This window comes from Opisthocomus hoazin, chromosome 11 (assembly GCF_030867145.1).
Source record: "Opisthocomus hoazin isolate bOpiHoa1 chromosome 11, bOpiHoa1.hap1, whole genome shotgun sequence".
Taxonomy (NCBI): Eukaryota; Metazoa; Chordata; class Aves; order Opisthocomiformes; family Opisthocomidae; genus Opisthocomus; species Opisthocomus hoazin.
Window position 1 is genome coordinate 10,568,396 of NC_134424.1, and position 21,990 is coordinate 10,590,385.

General features: G+C 40.7%; 1 protein-coding gene across 9 annotated transcripts in view; it reads right to left on the minus strand.

The window, feature by feature from the left end:
* The window catches only part of PXK (PX domain containing serine/threonine kinase like), a 37,797-nt gene that overhangs the window by 6,595 nt on the left and 9,212 nt on the right, over positions 1–21,990 (minus strand). For 3 of the 9 annotated variants that reach the window (XM_075433074.1, XM_075433076.1, XM_075433078.1), the window contains exons 2-17: positions 20,565–20,615; positions 19,832–19,879; positions 15,063–15,249; positions 13,014–13,091; positions 12,778–12,851; positions 11,821–11,895; positions 10,487–10,591; positions 10,215–10,316; positions 9,421–9,582; positions 7,997–8,114; positions 7,474–7,552; positions 4,405–4,453; positions 3,555–3,632; positions 3,040–3,126; positions 2,374–2,443; positions 1,341–1,400 (exon numbers count right to left, since the gene is read on the minus strand). In XM_075433074.1, coding sequence (XP_075289189.1) covers positions 1,341–1,400; positions 2,374–2,443; positions 3,040–3,126; positions 3,555–3,632; positions 4,405–4,453; positions 7,474–7,552; positions 7,997–8,114; positions 9,421–9,582; positions 10,215–10,316; positions 10,487–10,591; positions 11,821–11,895; positions 12,778–12,851; positions 13,014–13,091; positions 15,063–15,249; positions 19,832–19,879; positions 20,565–20,615 — 1,423 coding nt within the window. Of the gene's footprint in view, positions 1–1,340; positions 1,404–2,373; positions 2,444–3,039; positions 3,127–3,554; positions 3,633–4,404; positions 4,454–7,473; positions 7,553–7,996; positions 8,115–9,420; positions 9,583–10,214; positions 10,317–10,486; positions 10,592–11,820; positions 11,896–12,777; positions 12,852–13,013; positions 13,092–15,062; positions 15,250–16,942; positions 17,022–19,831; positions 19,880–20,564; positions 20,616–21,990 lie in introns of those variants that run through there. The other 6 variants (XM_075433073.1, XM_075433075.1, XM_075433077.1 and 3 more) reach the window with 4 other exon arrangements.

Genomic DNA, 21,990 nt, shown 5'->3' on the forward strand with positions numbered 1-21,990 from the left:
CTGCATCACATGCACAAAACCTGAAAAAGCTTTCAACCACGTTACAACAGGTCCAAGCTAAAAAGTAAGTAAGAAGTAGCTTTATTGCAGAAAAAAAAAGTTTTCTAAACATCTGTCCATTTTGGAGGAACAAGGTTTTCTTTTGCATTTTCAGCTGCTTCCTTATTAAAGCTCACGGAACTTGAAATAAACCCTCCAGCTAAGAGTCCGTACATCCAGAGAACAGCACTGTTACTGTGCAACACAATAACAGTAATTATCTTGTTTAGACTAACTGGGAGAAGTTAGTTCATAAAACACACACTTCAACATACCCTCAACTTGGAAGGAGAAATGACTAATTTGAATTTCAGCATGACTGATCTGAATTACGTCATACAGACTGCAGTGCCCTCTGAAATACCATCCACAGCAAACACAAATGTGATTGCTTCACCTCACTTAATGAGGTGTGCTGTGTAGAAAGTTCCTGGGACTAGATATCATATGGCCTAAGCCAGCATAACAAACAGCAATGCTATGGACTGCTTCCCTTCTAGAAATGTATTCCACTAACACCTTTTGCTGTTCATGTTTACCAGTGCTCCTCTTCCAGCCTTTCAGACTGAAGCACATCCACTATCGCTCAATATTCAGATCTGTAATCAAACTTTCATCAGCATTTCTATTGCTCACTCAAGCAGATTCTTCACCACCTCCCACAACCTGTCCAAAACTGTTTGCACAGCTACCCAGCAAACTGGAAAACAGAACTGGCCAAAAATAATACATTCTTTTTTAATCCAAATCATTCTCTGACTTGTTTCTACCAGTTCTACTGGTGTTATCAATGGGCTGTAGCAGAACTGGGGAGATTTATGCAGCCTAAGCTGTGAATTTGTCACACCCAAAATTCCTGAAAGTACATCACAGCAGTACAGGTGTAAAGAGACAACACACAAAAACAAGGGATCAACAAACAGTATTTGAGTCAACAGACCATTAACATCAGAACAAATGCACACTGCAACATGAGGCCCAGAACATGTCTGGAAAGAAGCAATGTTGGTGGGACTGGAGTAACAGAGACTTTGACGCAAGCACTTCTACTCAATGGGTAAATCACAACCTGTGTATCTCAAGAACGGTTACTAAATGAAAAAGAACAGTATTAAAAGGTTCTCTGTGACCCTCAAAAAAGAGCAAACACCCACATTCAGGCTGACACAGGCTAAATGCCATCTCTCTGTTCCATCCTTGAAAGCCACCATCCCTTAACCATCCTTAGGAATAACATCCACAGTCGGGGGGGAGTGGAAAACAAAGAAAAAGACAAACACTGTCATGACTCTTGAACTTACCTGCTGTAGAGGGCGGAGTGGGGGATGATGGAGATGTTAATGGGGAACTCGCCCCCGAGCCTGCTAAATAAAACAACAGTCTAGTAACTAAAGCTGTGACATTACAATTCAACACAGTCAGACAAGACAGATTGCTGGAAACAGGCCAACTTTATTGACTGGAGATCCTGTCCTGCTTCCACTGAAATCTTGGGAAAGATTCCTGTTCGTATGAACAGTGTCACTCAGACTCTATCAGAACAGAGAGGCTTTACAGTGCACAGGATCAGAAGAGGTCCAGACACTTAAGAAGTGCACTCAACAGTATTCCTCAATGGGAAACCCTTCTTTTCTGTTGCTTAGGCTCTTGGATTTCAGCGTCCAAATTCTGTTCTCCTTAAGAGTTGTGCAACTGTATGGATGGCACCCCATTTCTCCTTCTAAGAGATGATTTTCAGTCAGTTGCTGTACTCCAAAAGTTACTCCAATATCTGACTATTCCACAATAGGCTGCTTTTGGACACGATTTAGCCAGGCAAGTTAACTCTGTTAAACTGTTTGGTAGTACTGACCGTTCCCTTTAACTAAACGAAGACCTGTCAAAGGCTTTGTTGTTTTAGAATTTGACACTGAAGCAGCAATTAAACAGATGATTTTCTTATCCATCTTAACCTTACTAAGAATACAGATCACCACAGAGTTTCTCCCTGATGGCTGCACTATTAAATGGCCGAAATAATGGATGTTCATGTTATTCCCCTCAAATGGCAAACAGATTGAAGAGACTGATTTTTTTTTTTTTTTTTTTTTTTGAGGAATGTGGCACAGAAGAGAGGACACATTGTTTTGTATTAGGCAACTGAAAATCTAACACTATTTTTAAGCCCTCAACATATCTGTTATTAAATACCCAAAACAGTAATAGCAGGCTTTGGTAGTTCAATATTAATGTGTAAACTGATGGCAACCTTGGATCTTTTAAGTCAGAAAATGACAGCAACAACAAAAGCATCGACATAGCCATGTAGAAGCAAGCTCTTCTCTCTGTAGTTACCTGAGTTATTTGAGTTGCTGTATTTTGCTGAGTGTTCTTCCCCACTTTCATAGGCAGAGCGTTTTGACTTCTTTAAACAAAGCAGAAGAAACAGGAGGTGGGAGTGAGTAACTGCTTTCTGTGATAAGGACTGAACTGACACACAGATCTGTAACAGCCATCCGCTGGATCACAGCAGGCTTATCAACACCCAGCATCCCTCTTCCCACACCCAACATGTGCTGCCATGATGACAACAGCAGCAAGGCTGTTCTGTGCTGAAATATCTCCAGGCAAGCAAGCAGGGCATCTCCAGTGCCCTCTGACCACAAGGGGAAGGCAGAAAACTGACCCACCAAAAAGGAACAGAAACGCAGACAGCGTGCTGCAGGAGCACACTGAAAAAGGCTCCGGCACCCTCCCCAGGCAGCAGGAAGCGGTACCGGCTGTCATCTGCGTGTGAGGTGCCAACTAAGCCTGTTTTCGTACAGCAGCCTCAAACCGGTTAAAGAAACGCAAGTCAGCTACCATTGTAACTTAAGCTTCCTAGGAAGTGTATTGCTTAGCTACAGAAGTAAAAACAATCAGGAAGTAGTACAGAAAAAACAGAGGACAGAATAAAGCAGTTCACCTCTGGTTAGGCATGGTTCACATTCAAAAAAGATGCAAGTCTTTAAGACTGCTTACCTTTCGTGCTAGGATCTTCCTTTTCTTTTTTTCTTCTTCAGAGCCATGATGAGACTGAGCTCTTGTCAGCCTTCTGTGCTGGTGAATCTTCAAAAAGAAGGGAAAAACAGAAAAAGACCACATTAAGATCTTAAATGTTGTCAGACAAGGCATAAGTTTGGGGTGTAAGAAAACATCCTGTAGTCACTGTGCATGTTTGTTCTTCTTTTTTCATTTTTAGTGTTTATCTTTACTGTTGCTGGTAGAGGATGGACCCTCATACTGCAGTGAAAATGATCCTCTAACTCAGGAGCCACTGCCTGTGAAACTGCACCACTTAAAACAGTGAAATGCCATACAGTCAACAGCTGTTCTACAACTGCTTGTACTGCATTTCTGGGAAAGCAAATCTGCTGACGAAAGCCTTTATTACTCAAAATCACTCTGAGCGAGTGAAAACTCACTTTCCCCATGTAAAAGTGGTAAGAAGAAACGGAATGTCTGTAGGAAATGCAGTAAAGAAATGCAGACGTTACCAATTTCTGTTCTTCTGTTAATCGTTTTTCTATGCATTCCTTGGAGGTTTTCAACGCCTCTTTTAGCTTAGTAGGAATCTAATACAGAATGGGGAAAAAAATCATAGCACAAAATGTGATAAAGTAAAACACAGCTCCACTGCTCAAAACTCACCATTCATCTGGTCATGTTGCCCACCTAAAGCCCCATGTTCTGACGCTACTCCCTTAGTGAAGGAGAAAAAGATAACTCTAGATGCATGTTTTCCACTCCAAATCTAGCCACATATCTAACAGCAGGGACAAAGAAACATCGAATAATGGAAGGGATACTCTAATGGCAGGGACCTCTAACGATGCTGATACTCTGGTCAGACCCCCAGGCTGCTGTGAGGCTGACAACACAAGACAGACAATGCGTGCCCTCCAGAAGTGCTCTGGGGCAGCTCCCCAAGGGGAGCAGACGTGACTCCCCGAAAGTCCCAGCACTGCAGCGCTGGAGCTGGCAACAATGTGCTGGTGGACTCGCCTAGCAAAATCAATTTCCACAGGTATGAGCAGTTTGTTTCCTCTCACTGCAAGGGACCCGCATTACTTCACAGCCCCTGCTCAGATAGAGCACCATCAATCGTCACGCAAATGAGCTCCAGGACAGGAACTGCACTTGAACACTCATGGGTCACACTGCGTCCCCCTTCTAATGGGTGATCTAACGTTCTGCGTACAATTCAGCAAATGAATCCAAATACTGATGGCAATCACCATGAAGCCAAAGAAAGCTAGCTCTCCTCTACCCTATCTGTCGATGAATGCAGAGATACCCACAGCCTGACACTTCCACAAACATCAGCAAATCAATGTTCAACTCTACCTTAAACTGTGGTTTCTCAGAGTTTGTTAGCAGGACGTCACTGAATAATCTGTGAGTGGATGGGGAAAAAAAAAAAAAAGAGAGAAAAAAAAGGAATATTATTCCCCAAGAGACAGGCAGAACCACAGCAAGAATACTGCTGGTACTGTTTGGTTAACTCCTTCTTTCTCCTCTTCATTCTCTGTCCTCACCCCTAGGCCCTTGTTTGTTTTCTTCCCCACAGGTTTTTATGTACTGCTTTTTATGTTCCAAGTACTGCTGTAAAATTAGTAGCATCCAGCCCTCAGAATGCAGCCAACCACTGATGGCACAGTACGAACACTGTGTGAAGTATTTTGAAAGCTGACAGAACAGGTACAATTATCAAATTTGCAGAGAAGGGTTCCCCCCAAAAAAGAACACCTTTTCCTTAAAAGTATATGGATTCTTTAATGACCAAGATTACTAGGGACCTTATTTTAAGTTTCACCTAAACGAAATTATGGCTCTTTTTAAGAAAAATCTCCTAGCACAACTGTTGTTTTAGCATTACCAAGAACCATGTGAAAGATACATGAGTAAACTTAACATTTGAAAACATCTGCATTCTTGTCTGTACTCTGGCAAAGCCAACTAAAGCAAATATTCCAGTATTGTCACTCTCCCTCTACGGCATCAGCAGCAATGGCATACATGAGTAATCCTTTCTCATCCAAAACAAAGACACTAGAGGGCAATGGTAGTCTGAAAATAAACTAGTTAGTCCATTTCAAGATACTTTGTTCTGGAGAACATACTAGAAAACTGTCCCAGAAAGAGATCTCAGGCCTATACTAGAGAAAACAAATTCAAATGTAGAATCAAGTTTATAAGAATAGTATTCTATGCAAAATTCAGAAATAAAGCAGACTTTTAAAAGACTTTTCAAAAACCCATGAAAATTCATCCTTGTTTCAGGGCATTTTTCTGACCCTTTCTGACTACATGTCCTTGCAAAATTAAGCAAACTCATAGTTTATATGGTAATAATAAATAATAAAGCTTAATAAATATTTAAATTATATTAATTGCTTTAAATTACATTAATTGCATTGTACACCTACATAGAACACTTTTGTGAAGAGTACTGGTATGAAGGGAATGTAGTATCATGTCCTACATATCAGATACAGCTGGGTGTGGATTGTTTGTTCAATATCTATTAAGACCTGTATATTCCTGTATTCACAGAGTTTTCTTACAGCGTTTCTCCCCTGCTTACATTCTTCTCTCTACCTCCCACCTCCTTTAAGAGCAGAGGAAAGGAGGAGTAGAAGTAATTGAAGGCTGAGACAAGCCTGCAGTGACTTCCCAACAAGGAAATACGAATCTCAGAGCACGTTCTACATGCACTACAATCCATACAGTGCGAGATCTGACCCAGATTTCACAGAATCACAGAATGGTCGGGGTTGAAAGGGACCTCTGTGGGTCATCTAGTCCAACCCCCCTGCCGAAGCAGGGTCACCTACAGCAGGCTGCACAGGACCTTGTCCAGGCAGGTCTTGAATATCTCCAGAGAAGGAGACTCCACAACCTCCCTGGGCAGCCTGTTCCAGGGCTCCGTCACCCTCAGAGGGAAGAAGTTCTTCCTCATGTTCAGGATGGAACTTCCTGTGCTTCAGTTTGTGCTCATTGCCCCTTGTCCTGTCGCTGGGCACCACTGAAAAGAGCTTAGCCCCAACTCCCTTACATCCACCCTTCAGATATTTGTAAGTATATATTAGGTCCCCCAACAGCCTTCTCTTCTTCAGGCTGAACAAGCCCAGCTCCCTCAGCCTCTCCTCGTAGGAGAGATGTTCCAGTCCCCTCACCATCCTTGTAGCCCTCCACTGGACTCTCTCCAGTTGCTCTTCATCTTTCTTGAACTGGGGAGCGCAGAACTGGACACAGTACTCCAGATGAGGCCTCACTAGGGCAGTGTAGAGGGGGAGAAGAACCTCCCTCGACCTGCTGGCCACACTCTTCTTGATGCACCCCAGGATGCCATTGGCCTTCTTGGCAACCAGGGCACACTGCTGGCTCATGGTCAACCTGTCATCCACCACGACACCCAGGTCCCTCTCCGCAGAGCTGCTCTCCAGCAGGTCCACCCCAAGCCTGTACTGATGGATGGGGTTGTTCCTCCCCAGGTGCAGGACCCTGCATTTGCCTTTGTTGCACCTCATCAGGTTCCTCTCTGGGTATGAAACATTATGTATTATGCCCATTTAAGTATGGGCAATCTGTCATTTATAAGGTCATGACTCCAGCACCTTGTATTAAGAAAAAACTAAAGAACCCCCCACCAGGAGCTGTGATTCTACACTCAGCATGCTGGTGCTATGTCGCAGCACAGTGACAGCAGACAATTTCCCTGGTAATATTGTCTCCTAATTGCAGGAAGGGCGGCACTGCAGCTGGTATGATCTCCAGCTCAGTCATGCACTGACATTGCTCCCTTTCTGCACCCTAATCTTGCTCTGTACCTGCCTTTACCACTTCACTGCATCACTGGGAGGACAGCCTGTAAAGAAACACATTCTGTCTATGCTTCAGGGAATCCTTAAGGCAGCCCTGCAAGAAACCAGCCAGAACTTCTACATAATGTTTCATACCCAGACCAAATGTCACTGCTGAGCAAAGCAAGAGATCTATTTTCCTAGTCATAAGTAAACTGATAGCAAAATCTACTGAAGTAGGTCTGAAGGGGACATGCAAAAAGACTCCTTATTCTAAACCCTTTAAAACAATCTGTATATAGTGCAATCTATGTAGCTTGCACTACGTCAGTAATGGGAACAATTTAAACGATAGCACCATGCTAAATAAAATGCATCCATGACAGCTCCAACACACCAAGAGACAAAACAATGTTAAAGGAGCATCTCTCATACTGACACGTGATGGGTTCTATAAAGCCTATCATTTTTAAAGCTTCATTTGGGATACACTACATCCCTCAGAATGAGGAGCAAATCTTTCTAAAAAGGAACAAGAGCAAAAAGGTTCTTCCTCCTAACATAACTAAAAACATTGCTATGAGTATAAAACAAGTAAAACAAGACTTACGGCATCTGTAAGAGCCGTGAAACAGTTGGCATGCCATTCTTCATAGCTTCACCGGTCAGAATGGATTCCAACACAGACACTACCAAAGAAAGAATAAGACTGAACACATTTTTGCACAGCAGGATAGCAAATGATTTAGAATGAATGTCTGGCACTGCTGTGTGATGTTCCCCTAAGTACTGCATCAATTAAGCAGTGGTGAAGCTCTGTGGCATCTGTTTTTTATTACAATGTTACTATTACATGTACAAACTTTTCAAGAATGTTAGATATGAGGCGAGGGAATCCAGACATCTAATTACTTCCTACACACTGCTTTATCACTCAGTTAAAAAAAAGTTTTATTTATATGCTACATATATTTCAAGTAGAACACATTTTCTGCTGTTACAAATTACTAACTAATTCCTTCTGGTCATGGGCTGCAAAGATGTCAGGTTGCTGTTTCACAGCACCGCACCTTAGGTACAAGGTAAGAGCACGCAGGAAGCGGAGGCTGATGTTTTCTCAGCTGTATACTAACCAACAAACACTGATGGTGCAGGAGGGAAGCTGTCTACTGGAATCGTATCTGGGGGTCTTCCGTATGTCATTTCATACAGTAAGTGTCCAAAGCAATGTACATCAACACCTTCTAAAGTCTGGGGAGGAACAAAAAAATAAAAACACAACTTGCTAGAACTAACCAGTTTTTCACAACTGCTTTGAAAACACATGATAACCCATTTAAGAGTGGTCTTGCATTTGAAAACAGGTAAGAGGAACCATTAAGACAGCTCCTAACCACTACCATTTCCCTACATAACTTTAGCTCAAATAAAATCTTCACACCTCAAGCTAAAGAAGCTACTCCTGTTATTCTGTACGTGATGATACAAACAGGACAGCAGCATACTCATGTTCTGCAAAGTAATAAACTCTTCTCATACACAACACTTTAGAGACCCATACATCGATACAAATCACAACCAAGCACATTTTCCTAGCTAAATCAAACAGCAAAGAATGAAATTCATAATATGACCAGCTGTCACTTCACAGAGAGGTAGGTAAAAAGACAGAAAAAATGCATGCAAAACAAACCTAGGAGAGTCTCTTTCACTCCTCATTAGGTTTATACAAGCTGTACATACATGCTAAGCTCCCAGACAGGGTATTTCCAAGATTTTGCATCATGTTTAAACAGAAACGGCTCCTGTTACTGGAAGAGGCTTAGAGCTTTGATGGCACTAACAGATTTGGACTAACCATGAACTTTTGATCGTTTCTTTGACAACACAGTAGAACTTGTTTAGCAAGGTCAGCGAGCAGCTGTCTCGTGATGCTGTATGAGCACTTACAGGCAGGGCAAGATGCTGGCTAAAAGACTGCATTGCTGCAACAGGGCAAATTTGTTTTCATATTTTTGTAGGAAGATAGTATTTTTCATTGCAAGCCTGCAGCTGAGACACTCTTCAAACAAATACAAAACAACTTTTAATAGCTAGATGTCTGCAAGCATCTAATCAATTTTCACAGTATCCACCAAAGACAAGGCCAATTATTACTCCCAGCTAAGACCAAGTGATAAGCTGCGCTCATTGTACAGACATACAAGTGAAAAAGCACGGTAGACAATACGCACACTCCTATGAAATACAAGACCAGGGTGGAAAGAGATCTTAAAACAACTGCAGTTTACCTCTATTTGTGCCAGCACCGCTGTCACGAAAACACACTAGCAGCTTACCTTTGGCCTCAGCCTCACTGCAGCGTGCTGCACCAAAACTTCTGTGCAGCCAGACAGTGATTTGGAGGAAACAGAGAAAGGATTTGATGGATAAAAGCTCAGATTAAAGAAAGGGGGTTGAGAGAGGGGTTTTTTTCATTCTAGTCAGTTCTCCACAAACAGAAGTTGAGGATAAAGGGATGCATAAGAGTCAGCTGAATTAATCGTCTGAATCTTACATTAATTTTCCGAAACTGTGAAAAGTATGATCGATAAAATGATGGAAGTCCCAACAAGGAATTTTCTAGATCCAGTAACTTGCAGGTGTCCCCATCCAACATCACATTGGCAGAGTGAAGATGGCCATAAGGAAATCCTTTCTCATGCAAGAATTTTAATACCTGAAAAAAAATCCAATACAGAAGCACTGTCACAAGATGCTCTAATGTTCTCAAGATCTTAAATGCTCCAATACTAAAGCAGATACATAATAAATGAGGCCCCTATTTGGAATGCTTCCTCACCTTCATCTTCTATCTACATCATCTTTGGCTGACTATTCATTTCCATTTCACTGGTAACGTTTCTCACAAAACAAACATTTGATGCTGATCCCCAAAGCAGGCTTATAGACACCTCCCACAGAGATACGGAAACCAAAATTCACAATTCTACTGAATATTATAGTTTGAATAACATTTTTAAAAACCACATTAATGACAATGAATTTATGGCATAGTCTATGAATTACTTCTTTCCCTTTTTCCACAAGGGAAAAACTACATTATCACCTCTCTCCCACTTAAGCTCCACACGTATCAACTGCCCTTTTTTTCTTTTTGGTCAGAAATGGCCTCACACATACATATCTAAATTCAACTCCCAGCAGCTAATCTCAATTTACGTTTAGCTATGATGTCTGCTGCTAAAATAAAGCTTCTGTGCTCAAAAGTTGGTCTACTTTTTCCAGTTAAACCAGTTGGCCTCAAAAAAAAAAAAATCATAAAGGCTGGTAAATAAAGAAAAAAAATACCTCTAATATTTGCCTTCCATATGTTTTTATTTGCTGAAGTTCAAGACCTTGAATTTTTTTAGGATTACAATACTTCTTCAGGAATGGGTCTTTTGGCTTTGCCTTTAGAAGAAACACACATATCAAGTATCATGCCCAGAAAAAGCCAGTAATTGTCTTAGTTTGCTTAGCAATAGATGGTAAGCAGTTTTATACAAGACATACTATGGTCTTTCCAGCAAATACTCTACCATTGGTGGAGGGGGGGGGGGGGGGGACGAGGAGAACATTACCTTATAAATAAGGTCCTTTAGTGTCCCTTTTTCACTGAATGGTCTAATAACCAGCGCTGAAGATTCATTGGCAGTGGCAAAAGTGATTTTGTAAATATAGGGATGCTACCAAAAGAAGAAACTGCAGGTAAGTTTTAGATGACAGATTCTGTAATTCATTTCTGCTCAATTCACAAGTAAGAAAAGCTCTGCCTGAATTATTTATTTAAAGTAATAAATTGGATTCTGTCACTGACATTTGCTCAAGTTATTCAGTCTTAACCTGGAGTAAATGCAAAGAAAACGTCATAGGGATAGTGTTCAATTTCCACACAATTTTTTAAAAAAGTCCACTTTCTATTTTTAACAAAACAGACAGGCAGTTTAAACAAATTAAGACTCCAGCACCATTAACACTTACACATGAGCAGCTTTACTGCAGGTTTAAGTCATGCTAAGCTAACAAATTCATTCATGGTTTTATACAACTGTGGCACATAAGGAAATTCAGCATTAATAGCTGTCACAACACTTTTATGTCTTCAGAAATTATTACAACAAGTTCCTGCAACTTTGTGAAACCAAATGAGACAGCACAGTTGGAAATAAATTACACATGCAACACATACACTAATTGAAACTGCTAGTTAGGAAAATACCCCTTTTTCATGTCTTCTTTTAATACATCAGTTTCAGTCGGGTTTGGGGGTTGAGCAGCCTGGTTTTCAGCCTCTTCTGTCCTCTGCATCTGCTAAGTTCCAGGACTGCACAGAGGTTTAGCAGCTTAAACACCCCCCTTTTCAGCCAGCCTCTCACATGCTTAACATCCTTAAAGAGAAACTCCTCTTGGAGTCAAATGCCAGTTTTTCAGAGATGCCTGGTGGATTTATAGTGTGGCATTGCACAGTCTCCACTGTACCTCTAAGATACTCCTGTATGAAGTTCAAAGTACTGAAAAAACGACTCTCGTTGCACTGCCTTATCCACTGCTGCCTGAGAATATTCCCAGCACACGGTTCAGCAACTACGCCTAGACAGCACTATCCTAAGAGTCTAAAAGTGTTGAGGAGCTGAAATAAAAGCTCATGATCCCACAGTACTGCCCCAGAAGAGAGCAATACAATTAACCACAACTCTGAATCTCCTGTAATAATCCTGCAGGACTATTATTTGTGCTGAGAACGTGTTACCTGACATTGTGTGGGAAATGTAATTAAAAGGTTTGCACATCTTTAAATGAAAGCAACTCTAAAATTACAAAGTATATCTACTAGGTTACATGTGCTTTTGCAAGATCAATCCTTGACAAGCACTATCGTGCTGGCACAATTTAAAAGTCTTCAAGCAATACTCACAGAACAGGAAGAAAGAAGTTTCACAGCATACTGGAAGTCTTTGTCAGACAAGTATTTATCAGGGCCAAGATCAGCCTGGAAATAAATAGGAAAAGAATGGCACGGTAATAGATGCTGCATTCCATAAAGAAAATGTGATCTACGTTCTGCTCTCGCAAATTAAGACAGCTGCTTGAAGGTATATTTTGAAGAGCAAGCAAGGAAATCACACAGAATGAAACTTGAAACGGTCATGGTTTCACAATACAAAGTGTCTGAGAGTAAATATTATTGCCTCCTTCCTCCCCCATATCTGACATGCATTACTACCACTGAATGAACTCTGCCAACCCCAAACTGGGGGACTGCGTGCATTGTGAACTGATAAGGCTTAAACCTCCTCCTTCTTCCTCCCCAGCAAAAAAAAACCCTTCCCTCCTACTGCAAGCTTTAGTGATATCCGCTTTCCAGTGAAGTCTCACGAACAGCTATACTGATAATTAAGAGGGCAGCACATTTCAGCACAGGAACACAAGCAAGTGTTCAGTAACAACAAACTATTTGGTGTCAATACATGTCTGCCTTAAAGGAGCAATTCATGTCTCTTCCACCTATTTAGTTTGTCAGTAAAACTGAAGATCCAAGTAAGCAAACCCACCACTTTAAAAAGGATCACCTTGTTATCTTCAGTGAGCAAATTTATACTACGATCAACAGCTACACCATTACAACCAAAGAAACAGAGGTGCAGGAAGGGGAACAAATGACCAGCACAGAAACTTGCAAACTGGATTTGCCACCAGAGGAAAGAAACATAAGAAGTTCCCACACCACTCATTCACCCAAGGGCTTTCAAGGTTCCTCTGCAGCCTGAGCTCTTAAGTCTATCTCTCTATCACTCACACATACTAGTCATTATAAACTAAATAAGCCAAGTTCATTAAGAAATACTTGAGAATGAGATGAAAGTATATATACCCAGCTTAACATTAGCCGTTCCTTTGGTTGATTCTTAATCTTCATTAAGAAATATTTCTTACGTATTCGCCAACCTACAAAAGAAGAATCATCAACAGCTTTAATTAAAACACTACTAAATCACATGGCTTACAGGCAGGACAAGGTCTGTAAGCAAAGATAGTCATCTCAGGACAACTCATACAGTTGGAAAAAAAAAAATCAGACACATTTTCATGTATACATGCTCTTCTTACCTATATCTTTTAATGGTTCTACTACTTCCCACTTTGGCTCTGATCGGAAGAACATTGAAACATGCTGTAAGGCAATTTCTAGAAAAGAAAAAAAAAAGGTTTTAAGAGACTATTTAGGATGATTATCCACACATTAGGTAGGGTTCAATGCCAGAAGGAAGCCTGTAGGAATTCAGACTGAAAGTCAGCAAAATCACTTTAAAAGGAAATCAGATAAAAACACAGTTAAAGGGCGTTTGCATTTTTAAACTGAGAACTCAAATCCACAAAGAAAACAGAAAGCACTGCCTTCAAAAAACGGAGCTTACTGAATTTCCATTCTATCTGTACTAGATCTACATTCCCAAGTCCAAATCCAATGCTCACAGTGAAGATTTCCCACACCACATTAGATCACGAAATGTTTCTGCTATCCCTGTAAAAGTGCTTTTACAACTCTTTAACACTCATCTACACTGTTATTACTACATGTAAACCAATCAGTTCTGTTTCACCATGTGCTATTCTGTCCTTTTCCGTGGAGGCAAAGGTGTTTTGCTATCATGATCATACACACATTTTGGGAAGAGCGGGGAAGGTCACCCTTCTGGATACTGAATTCTCCCACAGCTGGGAACACTACTGAACACACTACACACTTTATTCATGAAGCGATTTGAGGGGAGATCTCAGTGAGAAGAGGTGAAAGCAGGGGGAGAAACGCAATCATGCCAACAAGTTTTCTGTAACAAGGAGTTTTCTCTAACATGGCTTGTCTTGACAGAGAAACACAGCAAAAAGGTAAGGATGCATTGATCTTTCTGCACTGTAGCTTCTCTCTCTAAAAATAGGTTAAGAAAAAGAGAGGGAACAGTGCAATAAATCTCAGCTCACTGCTCCAGTATTTAAGAAATGACAAACTGATGGTGTCTCCACAGACCATAGGTAATGACTTGATTGCTACTAACTTCCCAGCAACTTGCTGAAAAAACAATTTTGAGCACTTTCATCAAGATTAAAACAGAAGTCACAGTGTCTCCTTGAGGATTTAAATTGGCTGCTCAGCTTTAGACAGACAAACAGCATCCTTGAAGAGTTACTAATAATTTACAACTCCTCCACAGCTTATCATAAACATCCGGGAAATGTTCTTTGCACTTCAAGGCTGAAGACAGAAGAATGCTACATAAATGGAGAGCAACAGATAAGTGAAAAGGAAGCAGTAAGTTCCTGCTTCAGTAGGCTCTGCTTCTATGAAAACAAGCTTTGCATTTTGCAGAAAGTCAGTCTACCCATGAACTAAATCTGTGGGGTGGCTTTCATCACTAAGAGGAAGTTTTTTTCAGACTATCAGACAAATATTTAACAATTTCCAGTGGCTGAAGCTGAAGTCGGACAACTTCAAAGAAGAAACATTTCATTGTGAAGAGAACTGATCACTAGGATATAATTTTAAGGGATGTAGTGATTCTCCAGTATTTGAGGGGAGAAGGTGTGTGACTACTTCAAGCCTTAAAAAAGTACTCAACCTAGCTCAAACAATTAGCTCGAGGAAGTCTCACAACCCAAAGTGATAGTGGGAGCTAGACAAGCTGACCACAACTGTTCCTGTTGATTTGAAAAACCTCAGAACCATGACAAATACAAGATTCAGCGTTCAGAAGCCCAGCTGTTTTAACAGAACACAGAGCTGACAAACTTCACTTCACCTTACACTCCGGTAGACAAATAATTTCCAAACACCAACCCTTCCCATTTGTCGTGAACTCTGAAAAAGCAGATGTTGCTCCCACCAACTTCCCCCCACCAAGTTCTGCTTATATAGATCTTGACCCTCATCACTCCTCCGTAAAATAATTCCAATATTTAGATTGGACAATCGCAGCACGATTCATGCACAGAGCTGGAGAAATATTATCATAAACAATCACATGCAGAGTATGATCATTTTGAAGGTTGCTCCTCCCATCCACCCCCCATGCTTCAGTGCAGGTCCTTGCCAGCATCAACGGAAGATACGGACACATGCTAAAGGGAAACTGTAATGCAGTTTTGCAATTCCTCACTTACCAGTGTAGTTCACAGAATAGCTGTTTGGGTCCAAGAATTTTTTTACCAGTTCACAGTTAGACAGTATGTGATGGGTTGTAATTACATCGAGATAGGCCTGGAGTCCCTTCTGTCTTTCAGCTATGAATTCACGCTCCATATTTCCAATCAATTTTTTTGGAGGAAGAGGTAGACTTAGAGCTGAGATCTTAAAAAGAGAGGAAAAATTACTAACCTTGCTCTTAAAATGCCTCAGGGATATAAACTTGCAACCCAGAAAGCAAAAGACTCCCAGCAGCAAGCTAACTACTGGATGACTCTTTTTGTCCTGTCTATATACACGCTTTTATTTTTATTACTGTTATCAGGGTAAGCTAGTCAGATGACAGCTCACATCCCACTGTGAAGAGATTAGTAAGTGGTACAACACTGAAAACGCCAGCAGATAAGGTTTTGCTAGCAAGTCACGCATATAAAATCACTACACAAAATTTCAGATACTAAACGACTACAGTTTTTAGCCAAATCCTTTCCATGACATACCTCCACCACAGCACAAAAACAACGCACACCTTACCGTTTTCTCTAAATAAGATTTATGCTTTCTTATTTCATGAAGTGCAGATTAATAACTTTCCTTTGCTTCTGCTGCCTTTATAGGTAAAGCCCTTACTGTCAGTATTTTGGTTCTGCAATTTCAAATATGGTGCAACTTTTCCATTTGCTCTGAATTTGCTGCTGTACACTTTTTAAACAGCTACATATCTTTCAACACAGAAATCGCTCAATCTACCAGTGGATGTACAGTAGTTGTTCTGTGTTGACATAAGTGATCCAAAACTTCAGATAAAATCAGAGAAATACTTCGAAATAGGACAATAAAAAAATGTACAGAAATTCAAAGCCTTACGTAAGTCAGATCAGAGAGATCATCTTTAGAAAACAAAACTAGGTTGTACACAGTGTTTATATTCAATTAGGTCATGTGAATTGCCAGAATAAATTTTTCATGTTGTTAACACATCGTTGTCCTGCAGATCAAAGCACCTGCCTTGGGTATGCTGAATCTCCATGGGAGTTAGCTGTAAGAAATGTGTATTGCAGGAATCAAATTACACCAGATGCAATAACCTCATTTCTAAAGCAAACAGTTCACCAGGGAGAAGACAGTGACTTTTGGTGTTTGAACAACTCTCATTTTAACTAGCGGAAATAGTAAAGGATTAGTTCAACAAACTGGGGCAGAAGTAGCAATTCCTCTCCCTTTTCTTCTTCATTTGAACACAGGAGTTGTCTCCCCCCTAACCTTAGCACTTCTCTTACTTCTCTTGTTTCTGACTGCAAACCATGGGCTGAAAAAGAGCTGTAACTATGCCTGAATTACAGCAGATGTTAATAAAAATCATCTCATCCACTAAGCATTTTTTAACGATCTTTTACACACAAGGAGGGAAAAAAATATATATCCAGGAATAAACCCCAAGGCAACAATATACCACTTAAAACTAATTTGGTGAATTACTGGCTGTAACACCAGAGGCATACAAAACTTTCATTTGGCAGACCACTCTTACTTCAATGCAAAACCAAGTTTCTGAACAAAACCTAAATCCATTTCTGGTATGACTCACGTGAAAGGTATGTCAAATCACAATCAACTTTACCTTGTTGACCTGACAGCTAGCTACCATCGGAGAGAAAAGGACTGTAGTTCAGACGTTTTCAAACCACTATTATTTGTTTTAAAATTCATTTCAATAAACCACACATCTGCTATTTTTCAGCAGAAAGTAACATTCACCCCCAGCTATTTGTAGCTATCTGCCAAAACACAGGGCACAGTGAGAACACTGTCTCCCACAGAACACCTCACCCAGGTCCTGACCTTGCAAAGACCTCACCTGCTTTCAAACACCAGCAGTACTTCTCAGTGGCCCTAGCTCAGCACTGGAGCCAGGACGGGCTTCATCGCAGAAGAACCTGGGAATTAACATTCTTATCTTCAAATCACAGCCCATTCAGGAATGTCTGTTCAAAAGCTGCAATAAAACGCTTCACAAAAGCCAGGTATCTTGCTGTACCAGTAGTTCCCTTAACAAACCAGAAGAGCAGCCACACATCTCTGTCAAGTGAGTGAAGAAGAAGAAATGCAGGACATGCTGGAAGGAGCTTTTCAGGCCAGTACACAGCTCAGAGTTCAGGGAATCCGGCCTGAAACTGTCGGATGCAGATCAGGGTCACAGCCATACACGTCTCATTCTTTCCAAGGTGTTTGGTAGGACTGCACCCTCTAGCCTAAACAGTTTGGAAATTCTCAGTTCTTACTATTATTGCACAGGTAGCACCAGATTAACAGCAGAAAAGTTGCATTCCAACTCAGCTGCAGCTATGTGTTCAAACACAACCACCCCAACCTACAAACAGGTCAAGTACGCCACAAGAACTGGAAGAGCGTGGGGCTCTACACCCAAAAGAAAATCCAGCAGTTTTTCCAGTAACTTTTTAGTTTTGAAGGAAGGAGATTAGGATTTGGTATTTTCTTATTGCTCATTGCTTTATACTGTTTTGGTGGTTTGTTTTGTTTGGAGTTTTGTTTGTTAGTTTGTTTACTCTAATTTCAATATACACAAGATGAAATTTTAAAGAGTTTAAAAACAAATCACGGGACCAGAATATTGTGATGAAATATTGTTGCTTAGAGTTCTGGATGGAAGGAACTGAAGACTGTTGCTTGTCTCAATGGATCAGAAAACTTCAGCTCCGGCATCACAAAGCGCAATTTCTAAAAAACTCCAAAACAGTGGGAGAAAAGAGCAATTTTAACACGGTTCTTACCAGCTGCTGTCTGCTGTCTCTCAAGCCCTGGCACACAGAACTAGGCTGAAGAGGCAGTGGTGTCAGTCAAAAGCAGAGCTGTGTATCTTTGATAAAGACTTAAAACTCCATTCCTGTCCTTCTGCTGGGCACAGACCGAAGAATTACACCTCTTAGGGTGGCTCTCTACTAGCCAGAAAAGGCTGTCTCCAAGCGGAGATACAGCTTTGCTTTTCCAGACCATGCAAAGCAGAAGAGCAGTCTGAACATCAAGGGGTGAGCAGCAGTTTCTACTGAAGGAGACCAAGTGCTAATGAACACTGCCTGTTAATTTAGCCGCCCTCTGCCTATCCTTCTATCCAAATCAGAGGTAGGCATTGATGATTCTGTTTGATCATTTCTAGCCATCCAAGCAGATGACGTTTTTGTCCCAGATCTTGGTATCTTGTATCTGCAAAATCTCTGTCTTGTTTCAAATTCCTCCCTGTCCCACTCTCCAAGCTGCTGTCAGACAATTCCTGAACCCTCCACTTCTATCGTTCAGCTCTGCCTCAGACACGAAGGCCTTTTCCTTCTGTACCACATTGTACACAACCTATTTCCCTCCACTTTCTAGACCTTCCACCTAGGTCTAACCTCTCAGTACCTGCCATTTCTGACTTTTAAGTCTTAAATGTCCATTGCCTTTTCTACTAAAGCTGCCCCATTTGAAAGTTAAATGAGAAGGCAAACAAGCTTTTTCACATTCTATTCCCCACGGTTAAGAGGAGCTTGTTACAGGTGGCTACAAAAGTGACTTCTTTCTTCTTTTTAAAACTTTCTCCAAATTCTTCCTCTATGATCTTTATCAAAATTTGACTACGGTTAAGACTACAATGACCACTACATACTACAACAACTAGTACGATCTGATCTCCTTGTGTTCCCACGGGTGCTTATCTAATCTTAAACCTCGGACTTCTCTGGAGCAGGTGACATCTTTCTATTGCGTTTATTCAGCACACCACACAAGGTTTCTAGGTCATGATAAAAGTTCCTGCATGCTACTGCACATTCAGTAAAGTAATTCCACAACGCAACCATGCTGCATCTCTTGAATTATGACTAATTTGCTCCTTCATCCACCTTCTAGCATAGGAATCAGTTATAGCAGACCACCAGAGCGCACAATTCAACATCCTGACATGTTTGTGCTCACTGAGGTTCATCAAGCAGCTGGCTGATTTGATGGGAGGGGAAGGAGAGGAAGTGGAAGCAGTATTCAGCTCCTGAATTCACACATTTAACAAGGGAAAAAAGTTTCACAGTCACAAAAATCTGTCCTCAAATCGCGAAGTGTTCACTTTCTATCTTGCTTGCACAGTACTATGGAAATCTCAGGTAACAATTTTCACTCCTGTAGATGCTAGTCACTGCTGCTTCCCCCCTTTTCCCAAACACACTTATCTACCCTGCTTTTTCCCACACAAACTAAAAAGAAATAATTGTCCTAAAAAGCAAAAGAAAACACACAGTAAGTCCAGTGTTTAACTAAGCAACACTTTCCAGGGATACAGAAAACCATCACATGATAAGCAGCATCTGGTAGTGCTTTTGGACGAACACAAATAATGAGACACATAGCACTTCAATGCTGAATTTATAAGGTTGGTACGTGCCTTGGCTTTCTTCGAATCAAAGGAGGAACAAATGATAACACATAAAACCGGAACAAGACACAGTACTAAAGGGAAAGATTCAGTATCTGCCAATTTCCTCCATTTCTACATAAATTGGTCCTGTTGATTAAAATTTTACAAGAGAAAATATGAGTGAAAAAAGCATACATTCAAGTTACATTTGAAATCACAGTTTCTCTTTACAGCAATGTGAATTTGTATTTTTCCTTCACTGCAATATATAAAAATATCACAAGCCATTTGAAATATATCCTTCTAACTGACATTTTGTATTTATTTATCAAGGGTAAAAGTTACCTGCAAGCTATTATTAAGCAAGTCAAAGTCACTGTATCGCCTCACAATCTGCAAAATACAAATATAAAGACAAAGTTCAGGGAACATATTACTTTTCCCATTAGCATTTTACTCTTCAAATTGCATCAGCAAAAAGTAATTCCCATTTACAATGTCCTTCTTCTTTTACCCATTTTTGTACTAATGCATAACTGCTGGATTTACATCACACTGCCAGAGAGCAAAGAAATGTTTTCAATCACCTCTTGCCCCGCATAAAAACGCATTTCAGACATTATCCTAAAACAGCTTAAAAGAACATTTGTGAGCAAAATTGTCAGCAAACAATGTGATTTTGCCACGTTAGATGCAACAACTTTTCACAATCATCTTCATTACTTCTAGGTTTTGATGGTCCTGTATCGGCAAGGCTGTGATTTCAGCACTAGGGAAGACAAACTGGCATGTGAGAGTTAAAAATTATGGTCGTACCAACACACACTAGTAACACGACACGCATTTTTCCTGTTTTCCTGGAATATTCACAATAGCAGCAGACAACATGCCTTCTGTAGCTGGCAGCAATACTGTTTTTCTCTTAGTTTTTGACCAAAAGTATTTGAGCACTTCATGTTCTCAATTCCAAACCAACATTTCCCTCCTCAGCTCAAACGTAAAAAGCTAGGAAGAGACAATTACCAAATTCTTCCTTAAAAGGCACCCTGGTTACATGAACCACAGTTTAAGAAATTACCTGCCAACTGTTTTCTGCTGAAACTCCTCTCTGAACACGGATTATGTATTCCTAATAAAAAAAAAAAAAAAAAAAAAAAAGAAAAGAAAAAAGTTATTAGAAATGAGAAGCAGTGAGCTGAAGAAAGTTTTTACGTACTTCTCCAAATATTACCACTACCCAGTGAGGAAACATTCAGATCAAGGTTTTAAGTGCCTAGGTGAAGGCCAGAGCTGGTTTGCTCAGACCCGTCACTAGCAGCTCTTTCTCTGATTCGCGCAGTAGAAGACAAAGACAGGCCCTAGAGCTTGCAGACCCGTGAAGCACTCGAACAGTTCAATCTAGTTAAGGAAAAAGAGAGTAAGAGCACAGTCACCACACACCTCTACCATCAACAGCTGAACAAATCTCTCCTCACCTCCAATATCTAACAAGCAGCCCCCAGGAATCACTGCCTCCACCACAGCAGAACAAAACGCCAGTCCACACCCACAGCAGCCCAGCCTCGGATTATTTTTATATGAGAAAGGTTACCACAAAAGTTTTGGGGTGTGCTTGAGTAACTTGAACCTATCAGTTTGCCATTATGATAATTCTTCATTTCTAATGCATGTTTAATGTTAATTATATATTAACTATGCAGACATATCTAAATCTCAGTGAACCACTTTTAGATTTTAAGAATTAATAATTCTCCCACCACAATTACATTCATAAAGCACAATTCTTTTTGGTCTCTTAATGTCAAGCTCCACTGTATGTTTTGTAGCCCAATACCTGGTCAATACAACAATATTATTATTTGAGATTTATCTCATTACCTCAAGAACAGATACCAAGTATTTTGTACACCTACTCAGACATACTTCAACAAAGCTGTGATTTTGTTTACCCCTATTCTGTTTAAGTTTGAAAACAGCTCTAAAACCACTTCTGACACTTCAAAGATCATAAACAAGTCCTTTACCTAGAAAGCCTATAATCTCAATTTTATATATTGTTTAATTAGCAAGGAATAAAATTAATCTAGGCTACGTGCAGTACCAGATACTTCCTTTATGATTTGCATATGCTGAAAGCTCTATAAATGCAGCTCTTTTTCAAGTCTGATTACACAGATAATCCCACGGCCACATAATTTACATTGAAAAACATGAAAATGGAGACCCAAAAAGGTAAGGTGCTCCCTGAGAAAACACAACTCTCGATGCTGAGGAGAGCTGGAGAGGGGGAAGCAGCCACACCGGTTCCTACGCTGGTACACTTCCCTTGCACCGGTATCAGCCTGCTGTCGCAGGAGAGGCCGATGTCCCCAGCGCCCTTTATGCCCATCGCTCTGCTCTGCTGGCCTTGGCCAGGGCTGGCAGGACCCACCGCGGCACCCAGAGCTCCACCAAATCCCCCCGGCTTCCTCGCTGAACACGCGCAGCCACACCACACACCTGCA